Genomic DNA, 24,606 nt, shown 5'->3' with positions numbered 1-24,606 from the left:
GGAGTTGGAAGACATAGGACACTAAGCAACAGGCTGGGCTCCAAGCAGGGTTGTAGAAGACATGAAACTAAAACCTAGCTCCCTATAGTCTGTTGACTGAAGCCATTTTGCCTCTCCAACATTTATTGTAGCATGAATTATTTCTCCACTATCTCCCTCATTGCAGATTTAATACCTAAATAGAAATACTGAAAAACAGCAGCCTAAAATTGGGGAAGTTCTTGAAAACTTTTGGTAGGGTAGGCTGGGTATGGTGGCTCACACCTGTAATCCCAGCACTTGGGGAAGCCAAGGCGGGTGGATCACCTGAGGTCAGGAGTTTGAGACCAGCCTGGTCAACATGGCGAAACCCCATCTCTACTAAAAATACAAAAAATTAGCTGGGCGTGGTGGCATGCGACTGTAGTCCCAGCTACTAGAGAGAGTGTGGCAGGAGAATCACTTGAACCCAGAAGGCCAAGGTTGCAGTGAGCTGAGATTGCGCCATTGCACTACAATCTAAGCAATAGCGTGAGACTCCGTCTCAAAAAAAAAAAAAAAAAGTTTTGGTATGGTAAAGGCTTGATCAGAACTGTACTTGAAAAAGATGATCCTATCATTTGTCAGACAGATTCCATAAAGGGACTGCATGTGGGCTGAAGTGGCAGGAAGTAGGAAGGAGTGACTGACTCATTGAGACAGTGGAGATGAAGCCATGATTTAATCTAGAAGGATTAGATATTGTATTACCCAATCAGTAGAACTCTTGACAGCTGATTAGTCTGCAATCTTTATATGATATGGGGGAAGTCAAAGCAAGGAATCTGGGTACAAGGTAGAAGGAAAGTGCTGTTCACACAGACAGAGTAGGCCGGGCGAGGTGGCTCATGCCTGTAATCCCAACACTTTGGGAGGCCGAGGCAGGCAGATCACCTGAGGTCAGGAGTTCAAGACCAGCCTGGCCAACATGGTGAAACCCCGTCTCTACAATTAGCCAGGCGTGGTGGTGCACACCTGTAATCCAAGCTACTCAGGAGGCTGAGACAGGGGAATCGCTTGAACTGGGGAGGCAGAGGTTGCAGTGAGCCAAGATCGCACCACTGCACTCCAGCCTGGGCAACAAGAGCGAAACTCCATCTCAAAAAAAAAAAACAAAAAAAACACCATGGACAGGGTCGCCTTGGTGAGGATGGATTCTGTGGATAATGATAATGGACTTCATGTCTTTGAGGTGTGAGTAATCTTTGGTAAAGGTGACCAACTGGGAAGAGGTGAGGGCTGAAGAGATTATTTTAGTCATCTGAAGGTGAAAATTGAATCTGATAGGTACTGAAAACACAAAGAAGATAATAAGCAAAACTTATTCTAGGAGAGAAGAAATAAAAGGAAAGCTGAGAAAACAAGGAGTTATTCAGAAGGAGGAGAAGAATAAAGAGGGTGGTGTGATCAAGGATGATAAGGACTAAGAAAACACCAATTGTTACAATTGTTATCGTTAATCTTGATATTCAAGGGCACTGTGGTCTACCTGGGAAATGGATTTCCTCACATATTCTGAAATTCATTCTTTAAGATTTTATATCCCAAGATACTCATGTAAAAAATGAGGAAAGAGAACCTTGGCTGGTTCCAGAGTGCCCTCTCTGGAACTGGAACACTCAGCTGCCAATTGGTTTCCGGTATTTCTCACCCACTTGGGCATGACAGGACCCTGTGCTGTTTCTTCCTCTTTGAAATAAGGACAATAGTTTACTGCCTAGGATTGTTTTAAGAATTAAATGAGTTAATTATTGTATAGTACTTAGAACAATGCCTTGAACATAGTAGGTGTTCAATAAATACCAGCTATAGTATAGTAACTTTTTTTTTTTTTTTTTGACGGAGTCTCACTCTATAGCCCAAGTTGAAGTGCAGTGATTGGATCTCGGCTCACTGCAACCTCCGCCTCCCGGGCTCAAGCAATTCTCGTGCCTCAGCCTCCCAAGTAGTTGGGACTACAGACACGCGCCACCACCCCCAGCTACTTTTTTGTATTTTAGTAGAGACGGGTTTCACCATGTTCCCCAGGGTGGTCTCGAACTCCTGAGTGATCCACCCACCTCGGCCTCCAAAAGTGCCAGGATTATAGGCTTGAGCCACTGCACTTGGCCAGTAACCCATTTGTAGGGCCCAGGTGAAATAGTCTTTCTATTTCTATGATTTTCTATTTCTATGATTAAATAGTGTTTAATCAGACACTTCAGCTGCATATACCTCCCACAGCTCATTGATGATACAACAGTTCGCGCAGGGCCTGGCACACATGCTAAAGGCTCAGCAGTATTGATAATCACCCACACTTACAAAGCACTATGGGCCAGACACCGCTGTGCTTTCTTTACAGATATCAACTCATTTAACCCACCCTAAAAACCCTGAGGTTCCCGAAACTGGCATATCCTCATGTTACAGACACAGAAACTAAGACACAGCCGGGCTAAGTAATTAATCTAAGCTTACACAAATAGCTGAGACAGAGCCAGGACTTAAATCCAGGCAGCCTGTTTCACAGTCCCTGCTCATAACCATGGTGCTGTATAGTTCCAAACATCTTAACTAATGAGGACAGCATTATTTCTCAAGGTGCACAGCACAGAGAACTTCAAAAATTAGACTTTTAGTAAAACACCTTTTTTTTTTTTTTGAGACAGGGTCTTGCTGTGTTGCCCAGGCTGGAGTGCAGTGGCGTGATTGGGGCCCTCTGCAACCTCCACCTCTCAGGTTCAAGAGAGTCTTGTCTCAGCCTCTGGAGTGGCTGGGACTACAGGCAGGCGCCACTGCGCCCAGCTAATTTTTTGTATTTTTAGTACAGACGGGGTTTCACCATGTTGACCACGCTGGTCTCAAACTCCTGACCTCAAGTGATCCGCCCGCCTCGGCCTCCCAAATTGCTGGAATTTATTCCAACACCTCATTCATTCATTCATTCATTCATTCGAGACAGAGTCTAGCTATGTTACCCGGGCTGGTCTCAAACTCCTGGGTTCAAGAGATCCTTCTGCCTCAGCCTCCCAACGTGCTGAGATTACAGGGACACGCCACCGCGCCAGCCCTAACATCTTTATTTTAAACCCAGAAAAGTGACAGAGGAGTGTCTCCCCTACAAGATGATGACCAGCCCTCCAGACCTGAGCCCAGGTGTGAGTCCAAGGCCGCTGTACTGGGGCCAGACAGGGAGACTCGCTCTCAGGGACTTCCCAACCCGCACCATCTTCTCCCTGCGGGGATGGCGAGGGAGCGCGGGCCCGCCCCGGACCTGCCTCCGCGCTCGCGCTCGACGGTGTCCTGAAGCGCGCTCCCGGGGAGGTGTTGCAGCCATGGCGACGGCAGCCGGCGCGGCCTACTTTCAGCGAGGCAGTCTGTTCTGGTTCACAGTCATCACCCTCAGCTTTGGCTACTACACAGTAAGGGCAGCCGCTGGAGCGCTACTGTCTGACGAAAGAGCGAGCGCTCGGTTCACCCCAGGACCTGGGCCCACAGGCCGGAGGCCGGGGGAAGTCGTGCAAGCACAATCCCGACTCCCGCGCGCTGGGAGCGGAGGGGAGGGGACCAGACTCCGGAATGAGAGCAGGCATACTGGTCCGCCAGGGTCTTGGGCCGGCGCCCAGGGCCCTGAGAAACCGGCTAGCCAGGCTTTTCTTATATGGGGGCGGGGACGGCTGGGGAGCTCCCAGCCAACTCTGTGTCTGGCTTTTTCAAGAGGATGGTGAAGTCGGAGGCTAGCAATGCGGCTACCGCCTATTTCCGTCCAGCAAGACCCTTGCCCTCTCTGGTCACAGTCCTGGGGCTGGGCTACTTCGCGGTGAGGCGTGGGGCGGGGCGGGCCTCTGTTTTGGCCCGCCGGGCCCTTGTAGGGCGAGGGGAGCTGTGGGAACGAGGCCTGTGCGCACGCGCATCTGACGGTTGTCTAGGTTACTCATGTAAGCGGGAATTCGGTGGGCTCTTACGATAGTTTCTGCTTTCTAGTGTTCCTGTCTTTGGGTCCTCACCTCTGCATGGTTACTAACGGGTTATCCGAGTCTAAGCCTCTCACGAAGCGGGAAGTCAAGTTAACAGACTGCCATAGGCCTGCCAAGTCAGAATAGGGCTTCCGAAGCAGAATGTTTGAGCCAATAGGAATTGTTTGGAAAACGGGGATAAACCTAAAGGATGGGTAGGATTTAAGTGGTAAGGGAGGATAAAGAGGCTATAACTGTTATGACATAGGTGTGGAAGCAAGAAGAAAGCTGTACCTAGAAAAAGAGCGACGTTTGTTTGGCTGAGAAATAATCTGTTTAAAGGATAACGAGAAAGATGCGTGGAAAAGTAGGTTGGGGGCTAAGGTTGTAATTTTGTGTTTTTTTGAGACGGAGTCTCGCTCTGTCACCCAGGCTGGAGTGCCTTGGCGCGATCTCGGCTCACTGCAACCTCTGCTTCCCAGGTTCAAGCGATTCTCATGTCTTTACCTGTAGCTGGGATTACACTACGCCCGGCTATTTTTTTGTGTTTTTAGTAGACACAGGTATTGGTGAGGCTGGCCTCGAACTCCTGACGTCAAGTGATAAGGTGGTAAAATTTTGAAGGAAGGCGAAACTATTTGGATATACCAATAGATCCTGGAGACTGGAGATTTGTCTTGTCCACAGTGTTGTTTGTTGGTGTCAAATCTGACAACCTATGTCCTGATTTCCTCATATGTACAATGGAGGTGTTGAACTGAAAATTTTCAAAGGTGCATTTCTGTTCTACAATTTGGTGTCTGTGACTAGTTAGAATATAGTTGGAGGAAAGCTTTGGGGACTTCAAATTGGGATCTTGGGGAGCTGGCAGATGCTCCCCTTTCCCTTTGGTTTGGGAGGATGCAGTGATATTTGTGCATTATTTAAATTTCAGATGTGAAACAACATCGTGAGAGAGGTAGTACTGCTCTTGACAAAGATTTGAATGGGACAATACATTTTGAAACTGTTAGCAGTTATTCTCAGAAAAGTCTTAGCTGACAGAAGTTACAATACAGAGGCTGAAAGTTAAGATTACGAAAAATTTATGTGATTAAGCAGTTGCTATTAAAATGTCACAAACCTTATCTCACTTATTTTCCATCTCTATGCTGTGGATCATTCTCAGTTTTAGCCATACAAAAAGGGAAAGCCGAGAAAGGAATTCTAAATTAAACAGAGCTTTGGCTGGAGCCAGTTTCTGCAGTAAAGAAACTAGCCAAAGCACATAAACTCAAAATTTTCTAATATCTTTTATAAAATAATGGTTTTGGTGGAATGTATTAATAGGAGTCAGCCAGGCATGGTGGTTCACCCCTGTAATCCCAGCACTTTGGGAGGCTGAGGCAGGCAAATCACTTGAGCCCAGGAGTTCGAGACCATCCTGGGCAACATGGCGAAACCTCATCTCTACACACACACACACAAAAAATTAGCCATGGGTAGTGGCTCACACCTGTAATCCCAGCACTTTGGGAAGCCGAGAAGGGCGGATCACCTGATGTCAGGAGTTGGAGACCAGCCTGGCCAACATGGTGAAACTCCGTCTGTACTAAAAATACAAAAATTAGCTGGGCGTGGTGGCATGTACCTGTAGTCCCAGCTACTCTGGAGGCTGAGGCAGGAGAGTCGTTTGAACCCGCGAGGCGGAGGTTACAGAGAGCCGAGATTGTGCCACTGCACTCCAGCCTGAGCGACAGAGTGAAACTCCATCTAAAATAAATAAATAAATAAATAAATAAATAAGTCAGTCGTGGTAGCCATGCCTGTATTCCCAGCTACTTGGGGAAGCTGAGTTGGGAGGATCGCATGAGCCCGGGAAGTCAAGGGTGCAGTGAGCTGTGATCATGCCACTACACTCAAGCCTGGGTGACAAAGCGAGATCCCTTCTCTACAAAGAAAACAAAAGAAGAAAAGGAAGAAAAAAGACTAAGAGTCATCCACCATGGGCACTGAGTCTGATAACCACATACTTTCCTCAACATAAGTCTCGCAGTAGAGTTGCTTTTAGAAAATAGAAGTCATCCTGGCACAGTGGGTCATGCCTGTAATCCCAGCACTTTGGGAGGCCAAGGTTGGAGAATTGCTTGAGTCCTGGAGTTGGAAGCCATCCTGGGCAACATAGTGAGACCCCATCTCCACATACAGTTTTTAAAAGTAGCTGGGCATGGTGGCACACATGTGTAGTCCCATCTACTTGGGAGGCTGAGGTGGGAGGATGGATTGAGCCCAGGTAGTGGAGGCTGCAGTGAGTCATGATCATGCCACTGCACTCCAGCCCCAGCAGCAGAGTGAGACCCTGTCAAAAAAAAAAAGAAAGAAAGAAAATAGAAGCCAAGAATGGAGACCCAAATGACTGTTCAGAGTTTCTTCGGTCTGTAGTAATTTTTGTATTGTTTCACAGCCTTTCTCTAAAACCAAAAACAAAAACAAAAAACAGGTTTTAAGTGACCTAATAGGTATTCTGTGTCTCTGGTTCTCTTTCAGTGGGTTGTCTTCTGGCCTCAGAGTATCCCTTATCAGAACCTTGGGCCCCTGGGCCCCTTCACTCAGTACTTGGTGGACCACCATCACACCCTCCTGTGCAATGGGTAAGGAGAGCTACACAAGTGGACTGTGGACACTGGAGCTCTGGTCTCACGGGAAACCTGGAAGGCCTGCAGCTGCCTTTTGGTATCTAAGAGTAGTGTCGGTTCACATTAAGGCACTTTTCTTTTTGAGATTGCTGTGTTAGATTTCATCAGCAGATAACTATCACCTTAAAAAAGATTAACTTTTTTTTTGGTTTCAGGTATTGGCTTGCCTGGCTGATTCATGTGGGAGAGTCCTTGTATGCCATAGTATTGTGCAAGTAAGTCTTTGAAGTAGGTGCTTGTTGCCTTTCTCTTAGTAGCTAATATAAATTGAGAGTAGCCACATTTAAATAATTCACACACTTGTAGGCTGAGAACATTCTCAGGGTAGAGTGGAATCCCCATGCCTGATACTGAGCCTGGTGCAGAGGGAGTACCCAGTAAATGTTTGATGAATGCATTCATTTTGTTTATGTTGGTTAACCAATTACTTAGTTATCTAATTCAGATGACTTTTGTTATTTTTTAACAAATTTTCTGGGTAGCCCCAACTAGACCAAAAGACTGGGAGCCTGGCTTCTAGTTTACAAAAGAGCTAAGTGACTGACCTAGGCCGATGACTCACAATCCTCGTTTTACAATTGAGCCACCTGAGGAGCTTTTTCAAAATACGCACGTCTGGTTTCCAGACCCAGAGATTCTGATTGGGTAAGTCTTGCCTCAGAGATAGGAATGTGCTCTTTTTAAAAGCTCCACAGATAATTCTAGGATGCAATGCTAGTTAAAAGCCCCCAAACCAGACCCCACTCAGCAGATGCTAGTGTAGGTTAATACTGTGTGAGAATACAAGAAAAAATTATATTTGTACCTTATATAAGCATATACAGAAAGTATGGCACAATGAAAAACATGGTTATGGAAATGCCAAATTGCTTCTTTCCAATTAATTTCTGGTCGAGATAATAATTAATTGAATTAATTTCTGGTCAAGATATACTATCACCTCTATTATTTTTCTATTCTTAAAGTGGAAAATAAGATACTCTATTGCTATTGCTATGTTTCAATAATAAAAATAATCAATATTGATTGTGTACTACTATGTCAGAGACTGCTAAGTATGTTAAATAGAATTATCTTACTCTGTTTTCTTGTTTATTAAACAAATAAGCTAGACTTTTTTTTTTTTTTTTTTTTTTGAGAGGGAATCTTGCTTTGTCACCCAGGCTGGAGTGCAGTGGCGCAATCTTGGCTCCCTGCAATCTCTGCGTCCTGGGTTAAAACGATTCTCCTGCCTCAGCTTCCCCAGTAGCTAGGATTACAGAAGCCCACCACCATGCCCAGCTAATTTTTGTATTTCTGTTAGAGACGGGGTTTCACCATGTTGGCCATGCTAGTCCTGAACTCCTGACCTCTCAGGTGATCCACCTGTCTTGGCCTCCCAAAGTGCTGGGATTATAGGCATGAGCCACTGTGCCTGGCCACAAGCTAGACTTTCTATGAAGAGGAGCAGAAAGTAACTTTATTATTTCTTTCTCACCCCTCTCCAAGTAAATTTGTTTTGTAGATCGTTCCCCACCTTCCACCGTATCTCTGGATGGAATTTCAAACAGATCATAGGATTTCCAGTCACCATCTGATATTATCCATTCTAGCCCAGTCTATTTGTTAAAACTATAAACTTTCTTCTAATTCAAAATGTCTGTTTTCATCCAGCTGGGGCTCAGGAGCCTGCAGTGGGGAGAAGGGTGCAGTTGATATCTTCTCTTGCACTTCACCTTCTCCTCTATTCACTAATAATCACTGCTTGTGGTCCCTTGGGATAGTGGGTGTAGTTAGGGAGAACAAGGCTCAGCCTTAAATAGCTGCTGCTGGCCGGGTGCAGTGGCTTACACCTGTAATCCTAGCACTTTAGGAGGCCAAGGCGGGCAGATCATTTGAGACCAGGAGTTTGAAACCATCCTGGTCAACATGACAAAACCCCATCTCTACTAAAAATACAAAAAATACTAAAAAAGCCAGGCATGGTGGTGCGTGCCTGCAGTCCGAGCTGCTCAGGAGGCTGAGACACGAGAATCGCTTGAATCCGGGAGGCAGAGGCTGCAGTCAGCCGAGATCACACCACTGCACTCTAGCCTGGGTGACAGAGCAAGACCCTGTCTCAAAAAAAATAAAAATTTAAAAAAACAATAAGCTGCTGCCTTGTGATCAGGCAGCTAGGTACTGTGTATATTGCATATCCAGTACTGGCTCTTTCTCTCTAGAGGGGATGTGGTAGATTTTTGAGACACTACTCATCACCGGGGATCTCCCTTCTGCAGTTTCCTTGATGGTTTGTTCAGACACCCCCTCTAGCATGCCACTTGCAGTTTCACCCTCAGAGTCTGTGTTCTAGGGAGAATTACCCTTTTATTGAGATCACTTCCATCTTTCAGGTGGGTCTGTGGTACAGGGTTCCTTTTAAACCTACTCATGTCCAGTGCCTTCTCCAGGATCTGTATGGCTCACAGTAAACAACTTCCGTATCCCTCCAGTGGGATAATCTACAAGTGCATGCAGTTCTCAGTGTGGCGGCGCTTCCTTCTCTCCCAGCAAGCAGGCCAAACAGTGTTTACTCTTTGGAATCAGATATGAAACCCTTCCCCAAATTCCAGAGACTCATGTCAAGCTCTACAAATGGTTCTGTTGAGGCCATTCTCTGGGCTTGACTTGTGGGAAATGCCACCGCCTACTAGGACCTCTTTCCAATGGCCTCTGCAGCATCGCAGTGGAATCTCGGATTGGAAGTGTCTGGTCCAGCCCCTCAACTTGGAATGTAGGAGTGCGTGACACCTATTTTGTTGTTGGCATTTGGAGTATCTGATGAAAACCAAAATACTAAAATTTTTATTTTTATTTTTATTTATTTTTTTTTTTTTTGAGACGGAATTTCGCTCTGTCACCAAGCTGGAGTGCAGTGGTGCAATCTCACCTCACTGCAACCTCTGCCTCCCTGGTTCAAGCGATTCTCCGGCCTCAGCCTCCCAAGTAGCTGAGATTACAGGCGCCCGCCATCAAGCCTACTTTTTGTATTTTTAGTAGAGACAGAGTTTCACCATGTTGGCCAGGATGGTCTTGATCTCTTGACCTCGTAATCCGCCCACCTAGGTTTCCCAAAGTGCTGGGATTACAGACATGAGCCACCGCACCCGGCCCTCAAATTTAATATACAATTTTTTTGAAGGGCAGAGGGAGAACAGGCATAGAGGTTAGGTTACTATTATGTTCTTGAAATCATTTCTTTATGGTCTAACATGTTAGAATGTATGATTAGTCACTACAAATCAGAATAAATATTCCTTTTGAATTATGAGATGATGGTTGGGTACGGTGGCTCATGCCTGTAATCTCAGCACTTGGGGAGGCTGAGGCAGGTGGATCACCTGAGGTCAGGAGTTCGAGACCAGCCTGCCCAACATGGTTGAAACTCTGTCTCTACTAAAAGTATGGAAAAAAAAAATTAGCTGGATGTGGTGGCACATGCCTGTTACCCCAGCTACTCAGGAGGCTGAGGCAGGAGAATCGCTTGGACCTGGGAGGCAGAGGTTGCGGTGAGCTGAGATCGCACCACTACACTTTAGCCTGGGTGACAAAGTGAGACTCTGTCTCAAAAAAAAAAAAAAGACAAGAAAAAGAAAGTGCCATTTTTGGTGAGGTGAGGGGGCAAAAAACCTTTTGCTATTTTGGTAGATTCAAAAGGGTATCTAGCCATTTTAACCTGTATTTATTTGATTACAAAGTAAGGTTCAACTCTTCTTTGAAAGGTGCTGTAGTTCTTGTTACATAATAATACTTTAACAAGAAAAATAGAATGTTTTTTCCTTAGGGATAAATAAAATAGTATCTCTTTGAGGCCAGTATTCATGTTCATTGTTAGCTTTTTATAGTCTGGAGTTTTCCATTCAGAATATATGGCTTATTCTCTTAGTTCAGAAATTAGATTCTTGCTGCTTGCATACCCCAGTTGGCTCTGCAGCCCTTAGAAAGGTTTTTAAGGTTTTGCAAAAATTTGTATGTAGAGTAGATTTTATTACAATGTAGAAACAGAAAAGAAGTTCTTGACAAGTAGAAGTACTCTGTGACAGGGCAGCCTCGAATGACCAAAACAGGTAAATTGTGAAATTTTTCAAGTATCAGAGGTAACATTTTTTCCTAAGGCAGGAAAAAGTGTACTCACAAAGAGATTTTTACATCTGCCTGGGTCTTGGTGGAATCATTAAGGGAAATGTGAATTAAATTAAGAAAACTTTCTTAAAAGACTTTTGTCTTTTAAATAGGCAAAATGAGCTAAGAATACGGATAAAGGTATGTGAATGAGAACAAGTCATGATGATCCCAGGAAAACCCTTCTCTGGGTTACCTAGCCACCAACTGTGACCCTTCTGAAGGAGGAGGAAACAAGCACTGCTCTTCAGTGAGCCTGCTCTTCCAAGATGGCAACTCATCTTTATTTTTCTTTACTAAATATCATACACATTTACAGGATCATATAAATTTACTTTCCAAAACAAAATATTTTTGTTGTTTTGCCTATTTCAAAACAAACATGTTTGTTTTTAAAAAATAATAATGTTGTGCTAAAAACTCAGCTAATAAAATTGAAAGTTGGCTGGGCGTGGTGTCTCACGCCTGTAATCCCAGCACTTTGGGAGGCCAAGGCGGGCGGATCACCAGGTAAGGAGTTTGAGACCAGCCTGGCCAATATGGTGAAACCCCGTCTCTACTAAAATACAAAAAATTAGCCGGGCATGGTGGTGGGCACCTGTAGTCCCAGCTACTCGGGAGGCTGAGGCAGGAGAATCACTTGAACCCAGGAGGTGGAGGTTGCAGTGAGCCGAGATCGCACTACTGCACTCCAGCCTGGGCAACAGAGCAAGACTCCATTTCAAAAAAAGAAAAAAAAATTGAAAGTTGCTGGGCATGGTGGCTGATGCCTATAATCCAATTATATATATACATATAGATGTAATCTCTTTTATAATTGGTTTCCATTGTTATATATGCCTGTTTTAAATTTTATTTTATTTTTTAAGAGATGGGTCTCACGCTATTGCCCAGGCTGGCCTTGAGCACCTGTGCTCAAGTGATCCTCCTGCCTCAGCCTCCCAAGTAACTGGGACTACAGGTGTGCCACTGTACTGGGCTAACATATCCCTGTTTGTTTATGTCTATACATATAAACTTACCCATCCATTAATAACAGTGCATAGCATTCTGTTACATAGATGTGCCTTAACGTATTTAAAAAATCTTTCTTCTGATGGACTTTTAAGTCTCTACTTTTTTACTATTACAAGCAATATGGCAGTGAACATTAATTTCATGCATTTATCCCACTTTGGTATTTGTTCCCTTAGAAAAAAATTCCAAGATCTGGAATTTGAAGATTAAAGAATGAATACTTTTGGCTGGGTGTGGTGGCTCACACCTGTAATTCCAGCACTTTGAGAGGCTGAGGCTGGTGGATCACCTGAGGTTAGGAGTGCGAGACCAGCCTGGCCAACATGGTGAAACCCTGTCTTCACTAAAAATACAAAAAAAAAAAAAAAATTAGCAGGGCATGGTAGCGGGCACCTGTAATCCCAGCTACTCAGGAGGCTGAGGTAAGAGAATAGCTTGAATCTGGGAGGCGGAGGTTGCAGTGAGCTGAAATCATACCACTGCACTCTAGCCTGGGCAACAGAGCAAGACTCTGCCTAAAAATAAAACGAATGAATACTTTAAATTAAATGATATGTATTGCCATATTGCCTTCAAAAGTATGGAACTAATTTATGCTTCTAACGTAAGTATATGATAGTGCCCATTTCCCCACAATCTCACCAATACTCTTCAAATGGGCTGTCTGTCCTATTCTTACCTGTTTATAGGCACTCCTTGTTTTTTCTAATCTTGAGTACTTTGTCCTTTAGGTGTCTTGCAAATATCCTTTCTCACGGTCTTTTTATTCTGTTGGGCCTTTTGATAAACAGAAGTTTATCAATGTAGTCAGTTTTATTAATTTATTGATATTAAAGTTATATTCTTTTACAGTATCTTCTAACAGTTTTAGAATTTTTTTCTTTCACATTTAAGTTTTCAATCTACTTAGATCTTTTTTTTTTTTTTAAGATCTTTACCTTTTCCATCTGGATGCCCAGTTATCCCAGAGCTACTTATTGAGACATTCAGTCTCCACTGATGTGCCCTGTCTTATATCATACATACTTATATGTGTGGATCTATTTCTGAACACTCTATTCTGTTCCATTGGCCTGTTTATCCTTGGGCTAACACAACACTGTCTTAATAGTGGCAGCTTTATAATCATTGTTATCTGACAAAGCATCTCCTCTCATCTTGTTCAATAGGATTGCCTTTGCCTACGCCTTTGCATATTCTATGCATTGTCTTGTGCTACAAAAACAAAAAGTAAAGATGTTGAGATTTTCATTGGATTGACCATGTGAAATAATTTGGAGAATATTGGCATATTTCCATTATGGTTTTTTTTCTTTTTTTTTTCCTTAAGGTCAAGAAAGCATCAAATATTTCTGTTATTGAGTCTTCTAAATGATGAAATGATCTGTTTCCATTTATTTAGATCTCCTTTAATATATATATATAATTTTTAAGAGGTTTTACACATTGTTGTTACATTAATTTCCAGCAACTTCTACTTTGAGATGTTATTATAAATGACTTTTTTTAAAAAAAAGATGGGGAGTCTCCGGGAGGCTGAGGTAGGGGAATAGCATGAACCCAGGAGGCCCCGGAGCTTGCAGTGAGCTGAGATCACGCCACTGCACTCCAGCCTGGGCAACAGAGCGAGACTCTATCTCAAAAAAAAAAAAAAAAAAGATAGGGTCTCACTATGTTGCCAAGGCTGATGTCAAACTCCTGGGCTCAAGCAGTCCACCTGCGTCGGTCTTCCAAAGTGCTGGAATTACAGGCCTGAGCCACCACATCTGGCCAACTTTTGTTGTTGTTTTTGTTTTTTGTTTTTTGAGATGGAGTCTAGCTTTGTCGCCCAGGCTGGAGTTCAGTGGCGTGATCTCGGCTCCCTTTGTTTCATTTTCTAATTGTCTGATGGTAGTTTGTATGAATATAGTCAGTTTTTTATATTGACCTTATACCCAGCAATCTTGCTAAATAAATTTATTAATTGTAACAGTTTATAGATTATTTTCAGTTTTTCAGGTATAAAACTGTCCAGAAATACAGTTTTATTTCTTTCTTTCAATTCTGTATACCTTTTATTTCTGTTTCTTCCCTTATTCTACTAGCTAGAACTTCCAGCAGTGCTGACTAGAAGTGTGCCTTGTTCTTGACCTCAAAGGAGAACTTTCAACATTTTGCATCATGTTTATTATAGAGTTTTGTTATCTCCTGTGTCAAAATTAGGAAGTTCCATTGTATTTCTAACTTTGCTGTTAAGTTTTATTAAAAATGGATGTTGGGTGTGGACACAGGTGGCTCGCATCTGTAATCCCAGCACTTTGGGAGGCTGAGGTGGGAGAATCAGTTGAAGCCAGGAGTTCAAGACCAGCCTGGGCAACAAAGCAAGACACTGTCTCTACAAAAAACAAAAAAAAAACCTAGCCAGGCATGGTGGTACGTGCCTGTGATGATCCCAGCTACTTGGGAGGCTAAGGTGGGAGGATAGCTTTAGCCCAGGAGTTTGAGGCTGCAGTGAGCTATAATTATACCAGTACACTCCACTGTAGGTGACAGAGTGAGACCCCATCTCTGGGGGGGTGGAAAAAGAACGGATGTTGAAATTTGTCAAATGCAGCTGGGCATGGTGGCTCACGCCTGTAATACTAGCACTTTGGGAGGCCGAGGCGGTGGATCACAAAGTCAACAGATCGAGACCATCCTGGCTAACACAGTGAAACCCCCGTCTCTACTAAAAAAACACAAAAAATTAGCCAGGCATGGTGGCAGGCGCCTGTAGTCCCAGCTACTCGGGAGGCCGAGGCAGGAGAATGGCATCAACCCGGGAGGCGGAGCTTGCAGTGAGCCGAGATCGCACCACTGCACTCCAGCCTGGGTGACAGAGCGAGACTCCGTCTCAAAAAAAAAAAAAAAAATTTGTCAAATGCCACTTCTGCATTTATTAAGATATTCATATGATCTTTCTCTTTTAATGTTACTATAGAAAATTATATTGTTTTTACATATATTGTTTTTAAAGTTTGTTTTAAATAAAAGTCATCCAAGTGAGACTTATTTATGTACAGATGAGACTGTAGCAAGCCATTCGCTTCATTGGGTCATCTTTTTTTTGCACTTCATGTTAGGCAGTTGAATTTGAATGACAATATAAGCAGGTGTTTATCATGACTGTGTGCCAGGCTCCTTCCTGAGCACATTGTGTGTATTATCCCATAAATCATCTCAACTGACTCAGTGAGATAGCCACTGCTGTTCCTGTTTTTCAGATGAGAAAACTGATTCTGAGAGATACTGAGTGATTTGCCCAGGTCACAGCTGGTAGGTAGCCACACTAGGATTTATATCTGGTCTATTTGCAAAACATTTGCTCTGAAACCATACCAGTGCTTTTTACTCCATCCGCTCATCAGAATCACATGAGAAACAGTCTTATAATACTATGCCCTAGACAGTAGCCAGACTAGTTCTCGGGGAATAGTTTACCATCCAAAATACATTTGTTAGAAAACAAGAAAGATGAAAAATAAACGAACCATCCAAGATAAGAAGCCAGAGAAAAGCAGCAAAATAAACCCAATGAAAATAGTGGAAGGTATAATTTTAAAAATATATATGTAGAAGACAATAACTCCCATGAAACTGTAAGATTAACATCTGGTGTTTAAATTTTGTTTTTTCTTTTTTAGGCATAAAGGCATCACAAGTGGTCGGGCTCAGCTACTCTGGTTCCTACAGACTTTCTTCTTTGGGATAGCGTCTCTCACCATCTTGATTGCTTACAAAGGGAAATGCCAAAAACAAACTTGAAGTTGTCTGAAAGCTTGCTCTACACTTTTACATTCATCCTCACCTTTTTTTTGTGGGGTAGAGGAGGTGCAGTATTTACTCAGTGATCTTTCTACTTTCTGGAAACTGTCCTTCAAAGCTCTTTAAGACCCCATCGTTAGTCAGTTTTTTCTCTTATATGCTCTGGTTGAGCTTGAATAGACCAGTTATTACTTAAGAAGAAACAGAGAAAGATTTTAGCTTTTCAATCCTATTTGGCAGAGGACTTCAGCTACCTTCTTACGGTCTTTGGCTGTGTTGGTGCCCTCGTGTGCTCTGAGCTAAGCCACATACTAAATTGACTTTTTGGTTTGTATACCCTTGCTCCCGCCTTCTGATGAAAACACCTTACCCTCACAACCACCATCTTTCCTCTGCTTTCCAAAGCTCTTTCCACCTTGCTGCACTAAGATAAAGTGACACTTCCACTGTATGTCAATTCCACACACATTTATTAGGTACCTGTGAGGTAGGATCCTGTCCTCTCAAACTTCCATTTCTCATGCTACAGAGAAAGATAAGGAAGATGAGCAAGTGCCTGGAATGGGGCAGGCTGAGCGGTCACACAGGCATAGAGGCACGCTGAGAACCCGGAGGGGAGACTGCAGAGTGCCTTCCCTGATGCTGCTGCCGGAAGTGATCCTTCGCTCCACCTGGCCTCTGGGACACTGTGCTCTGCAGTGTGCAGGGCCTGATGGCACTGCTAGATTTCTCCTTCAGCTCAGGGCCACAGCTTAAACAGCTTTACCTTTCCCTTCAGCACCTGTCCCACTATCTTGCACACAGGTGCTCTAACCATGTTTATTGAACAAAAGAGGGAAACTGATTTCACTTTCACTTGTTCATTATCATTCCAATTTTTATGTGAAAATGGCATAACCCATTTGGGGTACCGTCATCCCAAAAGAAAAGCCCAAGTCTACCTTTGACTGGTACCACCTTTTTTGTGGGTTCCTTGGTGAGAAACCTTTTTCATACCTTTCTATTCTTAATCACTTCTCCAAAAGTGTCTCTTTCCAGCTCTGATTTATTCAAAACACACAAGCATTTCTGTTTAGAGATTCTAGCCCATGGGTTATCTGGCTAGTTATTACCTCTTCTGTTCACTTAGTTATACTTTATTATTGCTCACAGGTTGGGGAGGCAGAATGACTCTGTCACCACTAGGAGCCATTAGGGCTTCTTCCCTGGAGGACTGCCTGCTTGCTTTCTGGGGACACTAGCCCTCATTTCCCTTCATACAAATAACAGTGGGGCAAGTTATTTGTATTAAGCAAACATTTATGGGAAACAACCCCCTCCCCAAAACGGAGCCCCCAAGTAAAGCACAACCCTGAAAGATTATGAACTATGAATTGTCTCTAGTGGAGATAAATTTCTGTAAATATATCTCAGTCTTCCCTCTGTTTCTCTGGTGATTAAGAAGTTGCTTTTTGGTAAGGAAAAGGATTTTTGACCATAGAGTTAGGCATCATGGAAATTCAAACCGGATTTCTTAATACCTGGTCTTCCTCAAAGAGAAATAATAACAGTAATAGTGGTGCTGGGAACAATATGGCAGATTATTGAATGAAATGGATTAACTTGAATAAAATGCTGTGAATTATCTCTAGCTGAATGCTTTTCTTGTATTTGTCAGTTTTGACATTGATGCACATTTGATACTTTTTCTCAGATAGACTCTACTAGAGAACTGTTTATACACTTCAGATATCAGTTTGTTTTTCACTGATAAAGAAATGCAAAACACTGGTTGTTGGGTATATACGTATTATATTTTAGAACTGTCCATGTCCCACTTACCTCCTCCGCGTACAAGGAATCACTAGGGTGGACATGAGTGTCTCCTTTTCATTGTAGGATTGGCTCCTTTTTGTTTCTGTTTTTATTCAACATTTGATGAAGTCTATGCACTAAGTAAGGAGTGTTCTGGCATTTTTTTAAATGCATGAAGTCCAGTATGCATCACTTAACAATGGGGATGCATTCTGATGCACTATTAGGTGAGTGCATCGTTTTGCAGATATCATAGGGTGTACTCACAAACCAAATGGTAGAGCCGACTACACACCTAGGTTATATGGTACAGTCTGTTGCCCCTAGGCTACAAACCTGTACAGCATGTAGATTAGTACTGAATACTGAAGGTAACTGTAACACAGTGGTAAGCATTTGTGTACTAGCTTTTCTTTAGGATGGGATTAAAATATATATATATATATATATATATATATATATATATATATATATATATATGGAGGCTGAGGCAGGCAGATCACCTGAGGTAAGGAGTTCAAGACCAGCCTGGCCAACATGGTGAAACCCCATCTCTACTAAAAATACAAAAATTAGCCAGGCGTGGTGGCAGGTGTCTGTAATCCCAGCTACTCAGGAGGCTGAGGCAGGAGGCAGGAGAATTGCTTGAACCCAGGAGGCAGAGGTTGTAGTGAGCTGCAATTGCAGCATTTCACTCCAGCCTGGGCAACAGAGTGAGACTCCGTCTCAAAAAGCAAAACGAAAAAAATAGCTAAACATAGAAAAGATACTGTAAAAATGTGATGTTCTAATCCTATGGAACCAGTGTCATATGTGCTGTCTGTGATTGATCAAAACGTCAATATGCGGCCGGGTGTGGTGGCTCACACCTGTAATCCCAGCACTTTGGGAGGCCGAGGCGGGCGGATCATGAGGTCAGGAGATCGAGACCATCCTGGCTAACATGGTGAAACCCCGTCCCTACTAAAAATACAAAAAATTAGCCGAGCATGGTGGCAGGCGCCTATAGTCCCAGCTGCTTGAGAAGCTGAGGCAGAAGAATGGCATCAACCCGAGAGGCGGAGCTTGCAGTGAGCCAAGATCGTGCCACTGCACTCCAGCCTGGGCAACAGTGCAAGACTCCAACTCAAAAAAAAAAAAAAGGTCAATACATAGGCACGCCTGTATAAAATCCTATCATCTTATTTGGAGTATTATCATGGCTTAGATGTAAAGGGGGATCTAGTGAGCAAATGATGCAGATCATTCCTTTCATAGACCCATAAACATCTCAGCGAGGTGAAGTAACTTACCCAATATCACACAGAGACGCATGATTCTGGGCCTCATGTTGCCACCTCCCCCATTACCCCGAGTTTAGTAGTAAGTCTGTGAAGCAAAAAATTTAAAAATGGAGACATCTTGGCTTTGTGTGGTAGTCACGGTGGTGAAATGGGAGAAACAGCTTTATGTTGCATTTGGATGAGTAAAGGCCAGAGGCATCTTGGTGGAAGCAACCATGGGAAAAAAACAGACTGAACTGTTTTCTTACCCACCCCTTAGATTTCCAAAGCATGTATAGTTTGGAAAAATAAAAAAGAAAAGACAAAAAAAAACAAAAACAAAAAAAGCTAATGACCTCAGAACTTAATAGCAGGCCCAATTTATAAACTAACCGTGTTTCCTACATTCAACATGTTTATGGTTCCACGCAGTCTAAGCATGGTTTATGAGCCATGGTGTTAACATAAACCTGGGTTAGGTTTAAGAGGTTATATTCCAGATGTGTAAAGAGGCTTCTTAGCAAAACAACTTGCCATCTCAGAGAGCCCTTATATCTTTACACTGAAGGTCTATGAACACAAAAGAGAAGTCAGAGAACCTGCAATTGAGGTCAGAGAACACAGTGCAATCAAATTTTTATCTTGCTAGGGCCCTTTCTGGAGTCTCATTAATTAAAGCTCTTAGTTTAGCAACCTAGTTGTAAGTATTTTTCCTTTCTTGTCAGCACAGTGAAAAAAAATGCTAGTAGGGTAGCTGGGTAATACGCTTGTAAGACCATGGAAACGTTCTCTCTGCCAGGCTCCTTGTCCGCAACAAATTGTGAATTATGTTTCTGTTTTCATCCACACTGGACAATAAGAGTCTTTAATGTTCACATTTCTCTTCTTGTAAAGGAGATTTGTGCTCTGAATCCCCAGTAAACATTTGAAAACCCTATTCAAAATACTGTATTTGCAATTTCTGTGAAACATTTTAAGATGGCTTCTAAGGTTTTATAAAGGAGTAAGTACACCAATTGCCTCATTTCTATTTGTAGTAAGTCATAATGTTGGATTAAGGGAAATGCTTTTGGTGTACAATGAATACTGTTCAGTTACATTGGTGTGGGAAATGGAAAAGTAATTTTTAAAAGTAAGAAAGACAAATGCTGTTGAGGAAAATATTCATGAAAGAACTTTTACTTACCTTTTCCTTGTATTAATACATTGCACAGGATGAGTCGCTACTAAAATTGATGAAATCTTAACATTGTTATAAATAAGAGGAATGGCATCTATAATATAAGGTAGGGAACAGTTCCCTAAATCTCAAGCACATAGAGGCCACCTCCACAACTTTAATCATGTCTACACTCCATCTGAATTTATTATTTATTATTTAAAGCAATTCACTTTTTTTTTCTTTAAACTGAGTCTCGCTCTATTGTCCAGGCTGGAGTTGAGTGGCATGATCTCGGCTCACTGCAATCTCCACCTCCCAGGTTCAAGCGATTCTCCTGCCTCAGCCTCCCAAGTAACTGGGATTACAGGTGCCCATCACCACACCCGGCTAATTTTTGTATTTTTAGTAGAGATGGGTTTTCACCATGTTGGCCACGCTGGTCTCAAACTCCTGGCCTCAAATGATCTGCCGGCCTCAGCCTCCCAAAGTGCTGGGGTTACAGGCATGAGCCACTGCACGTGGCCAGAAATTCACTTAAAAAAAAAATTCCTAAACAAGAATAACTGTGAAGTCCCGGGCTTGGTTTGTTCATTATATTTTTTCTAATACGTACGAGAAGAAAGGATAATTATTACCTAAAATACCATGCATACTAGTGATACGTTTGACACACTTAAAAATCAGAAAGTATTACTCTACTAGTTGAGGCTGAAGCATGGGGTTTAACCTGGCTCTAGCCACAGGATTTTAGACAAGTTTGTTTCTGGACCTCAGTTTCATCATTAAAAGAATTGATGTTTTAGACATGAAGCCTTTGCCCATGTCTATGTCCTGAATGGTATTGCCCAGGTTTTCTTCTAGGATTTTTATGGTCCTAGGTCTTATGTTTAAGTCTTTGATCCATCTTGAGTTGATTTTTGTATAAGGTGTAAGGAAGGGGTCCAGTTTCAGTTTTCTGCATATGGCTAGCCAGTTTTCCCAACAACATTTATTAAATAGGGACTCTTTTCCCCATTGCTTGTTTGTGTCAGGTTTGTCAAAGATCAGATGGTTGTAGATGTGTGGCGTTATTTCTGAGGCCTCTGTTCTGTTCCATTGGTCTATATGTCTGTTTTGGCACCAGTACCATGCTGTTTTGGTTACTGTAGCCTTGTAGTAGAGTTTGAAGTCAGGTAGCATGATGCCTCCAGCTTTGTTATTCTTGCCCAGGATTCTCTTGGCTATGCAGGTCTTTTTTGGTTCCATATGAAGTTTAAAGTAGTTTTTTCCAATTCTGTGAAGAAAATCAGTGGTAGCTTGATGGGGACAGCATTTAATATATAAATTACTTTGGGCAATATGGCCATTTTCATGATATTGATTCTTCCTATCCATGAGCATGGAATTTTTTTTCCATTTGTTTGTGTCCTCTCTTATTTCCTTGAGCGGTGGTTTGTAATTCTCCTTGAAGAAGTCCCTCACATCCCTTGTAAGGTGTATTCCTAGGTATTTTATTCTCTTTGTAGCAATTGTGAGTGGGAGTTCACTCATGATTTGGCTCTCTGTTTGTCTGTTATTGGTGTATAGGAATGCTTGTGATTTTTGCACATTGATTTTGTATCCTGAGACTTTGTTGAAGTTGCTTATCAGCTTAAGGAGATTTTGGGCTAAGACGACGGATTTTTCTAAATTATACAATCATGTCATCTGCAAACAGACAATTTGACTTCCTCTCTTCCTATTTGAATACGCTTTATTTCTTTCTCTTGCCTGATTGCCCTGGCCAGAACTTCCAATATTGTGTTGAATAGGGGTGGTGAGAGAGGGCATCCTTGTCTTGTGCTGGTTTTCAAAGGGAATGCTTCCAGTTTTTTCCCATTCAGTATGATATTGGTTGTGGGTTTGTCATAAATAACTCTTATTATTTTGAGATATGTTCCATTGACACCTAGTTTATTGAGAGTTTTTAGCATGAAGCGGTGTTGAATTTTGTCAAAGGCCTTTTCTGCATCTATTGAGATAATCGTGGTTTTTGTCATTGCTTCTGTTTATGTGATGGATTACGTTTATTGATTTGTGTGTGTTGAACCAGCCTTGCATCCCAGGTATGAAGCCAACTTAATCATAGTGGATAAGCTTTTTGATGTGCTGCTGGATTCAGTTTGCCAGTATTTTACTGAGGATTTTCACATTGATGTTCATCAGGAAATTGGCCTGAAATTTTCTTTTTTTGTTGTGTCTCTGCCAGGTTTTGGTATCAGGATGATGCTGTCCTCGTACAATGAGTTAGGGAGGATTCCCTCTTTTTCTATTGTTTGGAATAGTTTCAGAAGGAATGGTACCAGCTCCTCTTTGTACCTCTGGTAGAATTCAGCTGTAAATCTGTCTGGTCCTGGGCTTTTTTTGGTTGGTAGGCTATTAATTACTGCCTCAATTTCAGAACTTGCTATTGGTTTATTCAGGGATTTGACTTCCTGTTTAGACTTGGAAGGGTGTGTGTGTCCTGGAATTTATCCATTTCTTCTAGATTTTCTAGTTTATTTGTGTAGAGGTGTTTATAGTACTCTCTGATGGTAGTTTGTATTTCTGTGGGATCAGAGGTGATATCCCCTATATCATTTTTTATTGCGTCTTTTTGATTTTTCTCTGTTTTCTTCTTTATTAGTCTGGCTAGCGGTCTATCAACAAAAGCCAAAATTGACAAATGGGATCTAATTAAACTAAAGAGCTTCTGTGCAGCAAAAGAAACTATCATCAGAGTGAACAGGCAACCTACAGAATGGGAGAAAATTTTTGCAATCTATCCATTGGACAAAGGGCTAATATCCAGAATCTACAAAGAAATTAAACAAATTTGCAAGAAAAAAAAAAGCTCCATCAAAAAGTGGGCAAAGGATATGAACAGACACTTCTCAAAAGAAGACATTTATGCAGCCAACAGACATATGAAAAAATGCTCATCATCACTGGTCATTAGAGAAATGCAAATCAAAACCACAATGAGATACCTCTCACGCCGGTTAGAATGGCGATCATTAAAAAGTCAGGAAACAACAGATGCTGGAGAGGATGTGGAGAAATAGGAACACTTTTACACTGTTGGTGGGAGTGTAAATTAGTTCAACCATTGTGGAAGACAGTGTGGCGATTCCGGAAGGATCTAGAACTAGAAGTACCATTTGACCCAGCAATCCCATTACTGGGCATATACCCAAAGGATTATAAATCATTCTCCTATAAAGACACATACACATGTATGTTTACTGTGGCACTATTCACAATAGCAAAGACTTGGAACCAAACCAAATGTCCATCAATAATAGACTGGATAAAGAAAATATGGCACATATACACCATGGAATACTATGCAGCCATAAAAAAGGACAAGTTCATATCCTTTGCAGGGACATGGATGAAGCTGGAAACCATCATTCTCAGCAAACTGTCACAAGAACAGAAAACCAAACACCATGTGTTCTTACTTATAAGTGGAAGCTGAACAATGAGAACACATGGACATAGGGAGGGGAACATCACACACCAGGGCCTGTCGGGGAGTAGGGGGCTAGGGGAGGGATAACATTAGGAGAAATACCTAATGTAGGTTACAGGTTGATGGGTGCAGCAAACCACCATTGCACATGTATACCTATGTAACAAAACTGCACATTCTGCACATGTATCCGAGAACTTAAAGTATAATAATAATAAAAGAATTGAAATGCCACTCAAAACCTGTTAGAACTTATCGACAAATTCAATAAAGTTGCAAGATACAAAGTCAAAATACAAAAATCAGTAGCATTTTCATACACCAACAACAAGCCATCCACAAACAGAAAGAAAGAGAGCAATCCCATTTACAGTAGTTAAAAAGAAGTTAAATACCTAGGAGTACATTCAACCAAGGAAGTGAAAGGTCTCTACACTGAAAACTACAAAACATTGACGAAAGGAACTGAAGACACAAATAAATGGAAAGACATGCCATGTTCATGTATTGAAAGATTTAATATTGTTTAAATATCCATACCACCCAAAGCAATCTACAGATTCAATGCCATCCCCATCATAATTCGAACAACACTTTTTCTCAGAAATTAAAAAAAAAAGTCCTAAAATTTGTATGGCACTTTGGGAGGCTGAGGCAGGTGGATCACTTGAGGTCAGGAGTTCAAGACCAACCTGACCAACATGGTGAAACCCCGTCTCTACTAAAAATACAAAAATTAGCCAGGTATGGTAGTGCCCACTTGTAATCCCAGCTACTCGGGAGGCTAAGGCAGGAGAATCGCTTGAACCCAAGAGGTGGAGGAAGAGAAAGAAAGAGAGAAGAAAGGAAAGATAAAAGAAAGAAAAAGAAAGAGAGAGAGAAAGAAAGAAAAGGAAGGAAGGAAAAAGAAAGAAAGAGTGAAAGAAGGGAGGGAGGGAAGGAAGGAAGGAGAAAGAGAAGGAAGGAAGAAGGGAGGGAGGGAGGAAGGGAGGGAGGGAGGAAGGGAAACTTTGTAAACTGTAACGTGTAAAGCACGAGTAGTTTTCCTGGAAAGTGTGGGATTGCCCACGATGCAGACTGTGCTCCTCAAACTTGACCACACGGATGGATCACACAGGATCTTGTGAAAAGGGGAGTTCTGATTAAGTGTGGAGCCAGTAGGAGATTCTGCATGCTAGCAGGCTCCCTGGTGATGTTAATGCTGCTGACCTGTAAACCACTTTGAGTAGCAAAATAGAGAAAATTTAAAACTAGAAATCAGATGGTTCAGCCTTGATTTCTGAGTCTTTGGGTTGATTTCTGTATGTACCAACACTGTCAATAAGAAAAACTGCTAGGCACTGTT

General features: G+C 42.3%; 1 protein-coding gene across 7 annotated transcripts; it reads left to right on the top strand.

Annotated features, from left to right (window-relative positions):
- Positions 1 to 3,069: 3,069 nt before the first annotated feature.
- TMEM254 (transmembrane protein 254) lies at positions 3,070 to 24,108 on the top strand. 7 transcript variants are annotated; one of them, XM_063669897.1, is made up of 4 exons: positions 3,070 to 3,422; positions 6,483 to 6,586; positions 6,787 to 6,846; positions 22,434 to 24,108. In XM_063669897.1, exons 1-4 carry the CDS (start codon positions 3,126 to 3,128, stop codon positions 22,849 to 22,851), a joined length of 879 nt encoding a protein of 292 aa, XP_063525967.1. In that variant the 5' UTR covers positions 3,070 to 3,125; the 3' UTR covers positions 22,852 to 24,108. The 7 variants fall into 7 exon arrangements, with proteins under 7 accessions (XP_063525967.1, XP_063525969.1, XP_054291853.1 ...); XM_063669899.1 differs by having other exon boundaries at positions 6,787 to 6,859; positions 22,434 to 23,488; XM_054435878.1 differs by lacking the exon at positions 22,434 to 24,108 and adding an exon at positions 15,451 to 17,201.
- The last annotated feature ends 498 nt before the right edge of the window (positions 24,109 to 24,606 follow it).

The sequence above is a fragment of the Pongo pygmaeus genome, chromosome 8, assembly GCF_028885625.2.
Source record: "Pongo pygmaeus isolate AG05252 chromosome 8, NHGRI_mPonPyg2-v2.0_pri, whole genome shotgun sequence".
Lineage (NCBI taxonomy): Eukaryota > Metazoa > Chordata > Mammalia > Primates > Hominidae > Pongo > Pongo pygmaeus.
The sequence above is the reverse complement of the archived record's forward strand: the minus strand, read 5'-3'. Positions and strand labels throughout refer to the sequence as shown.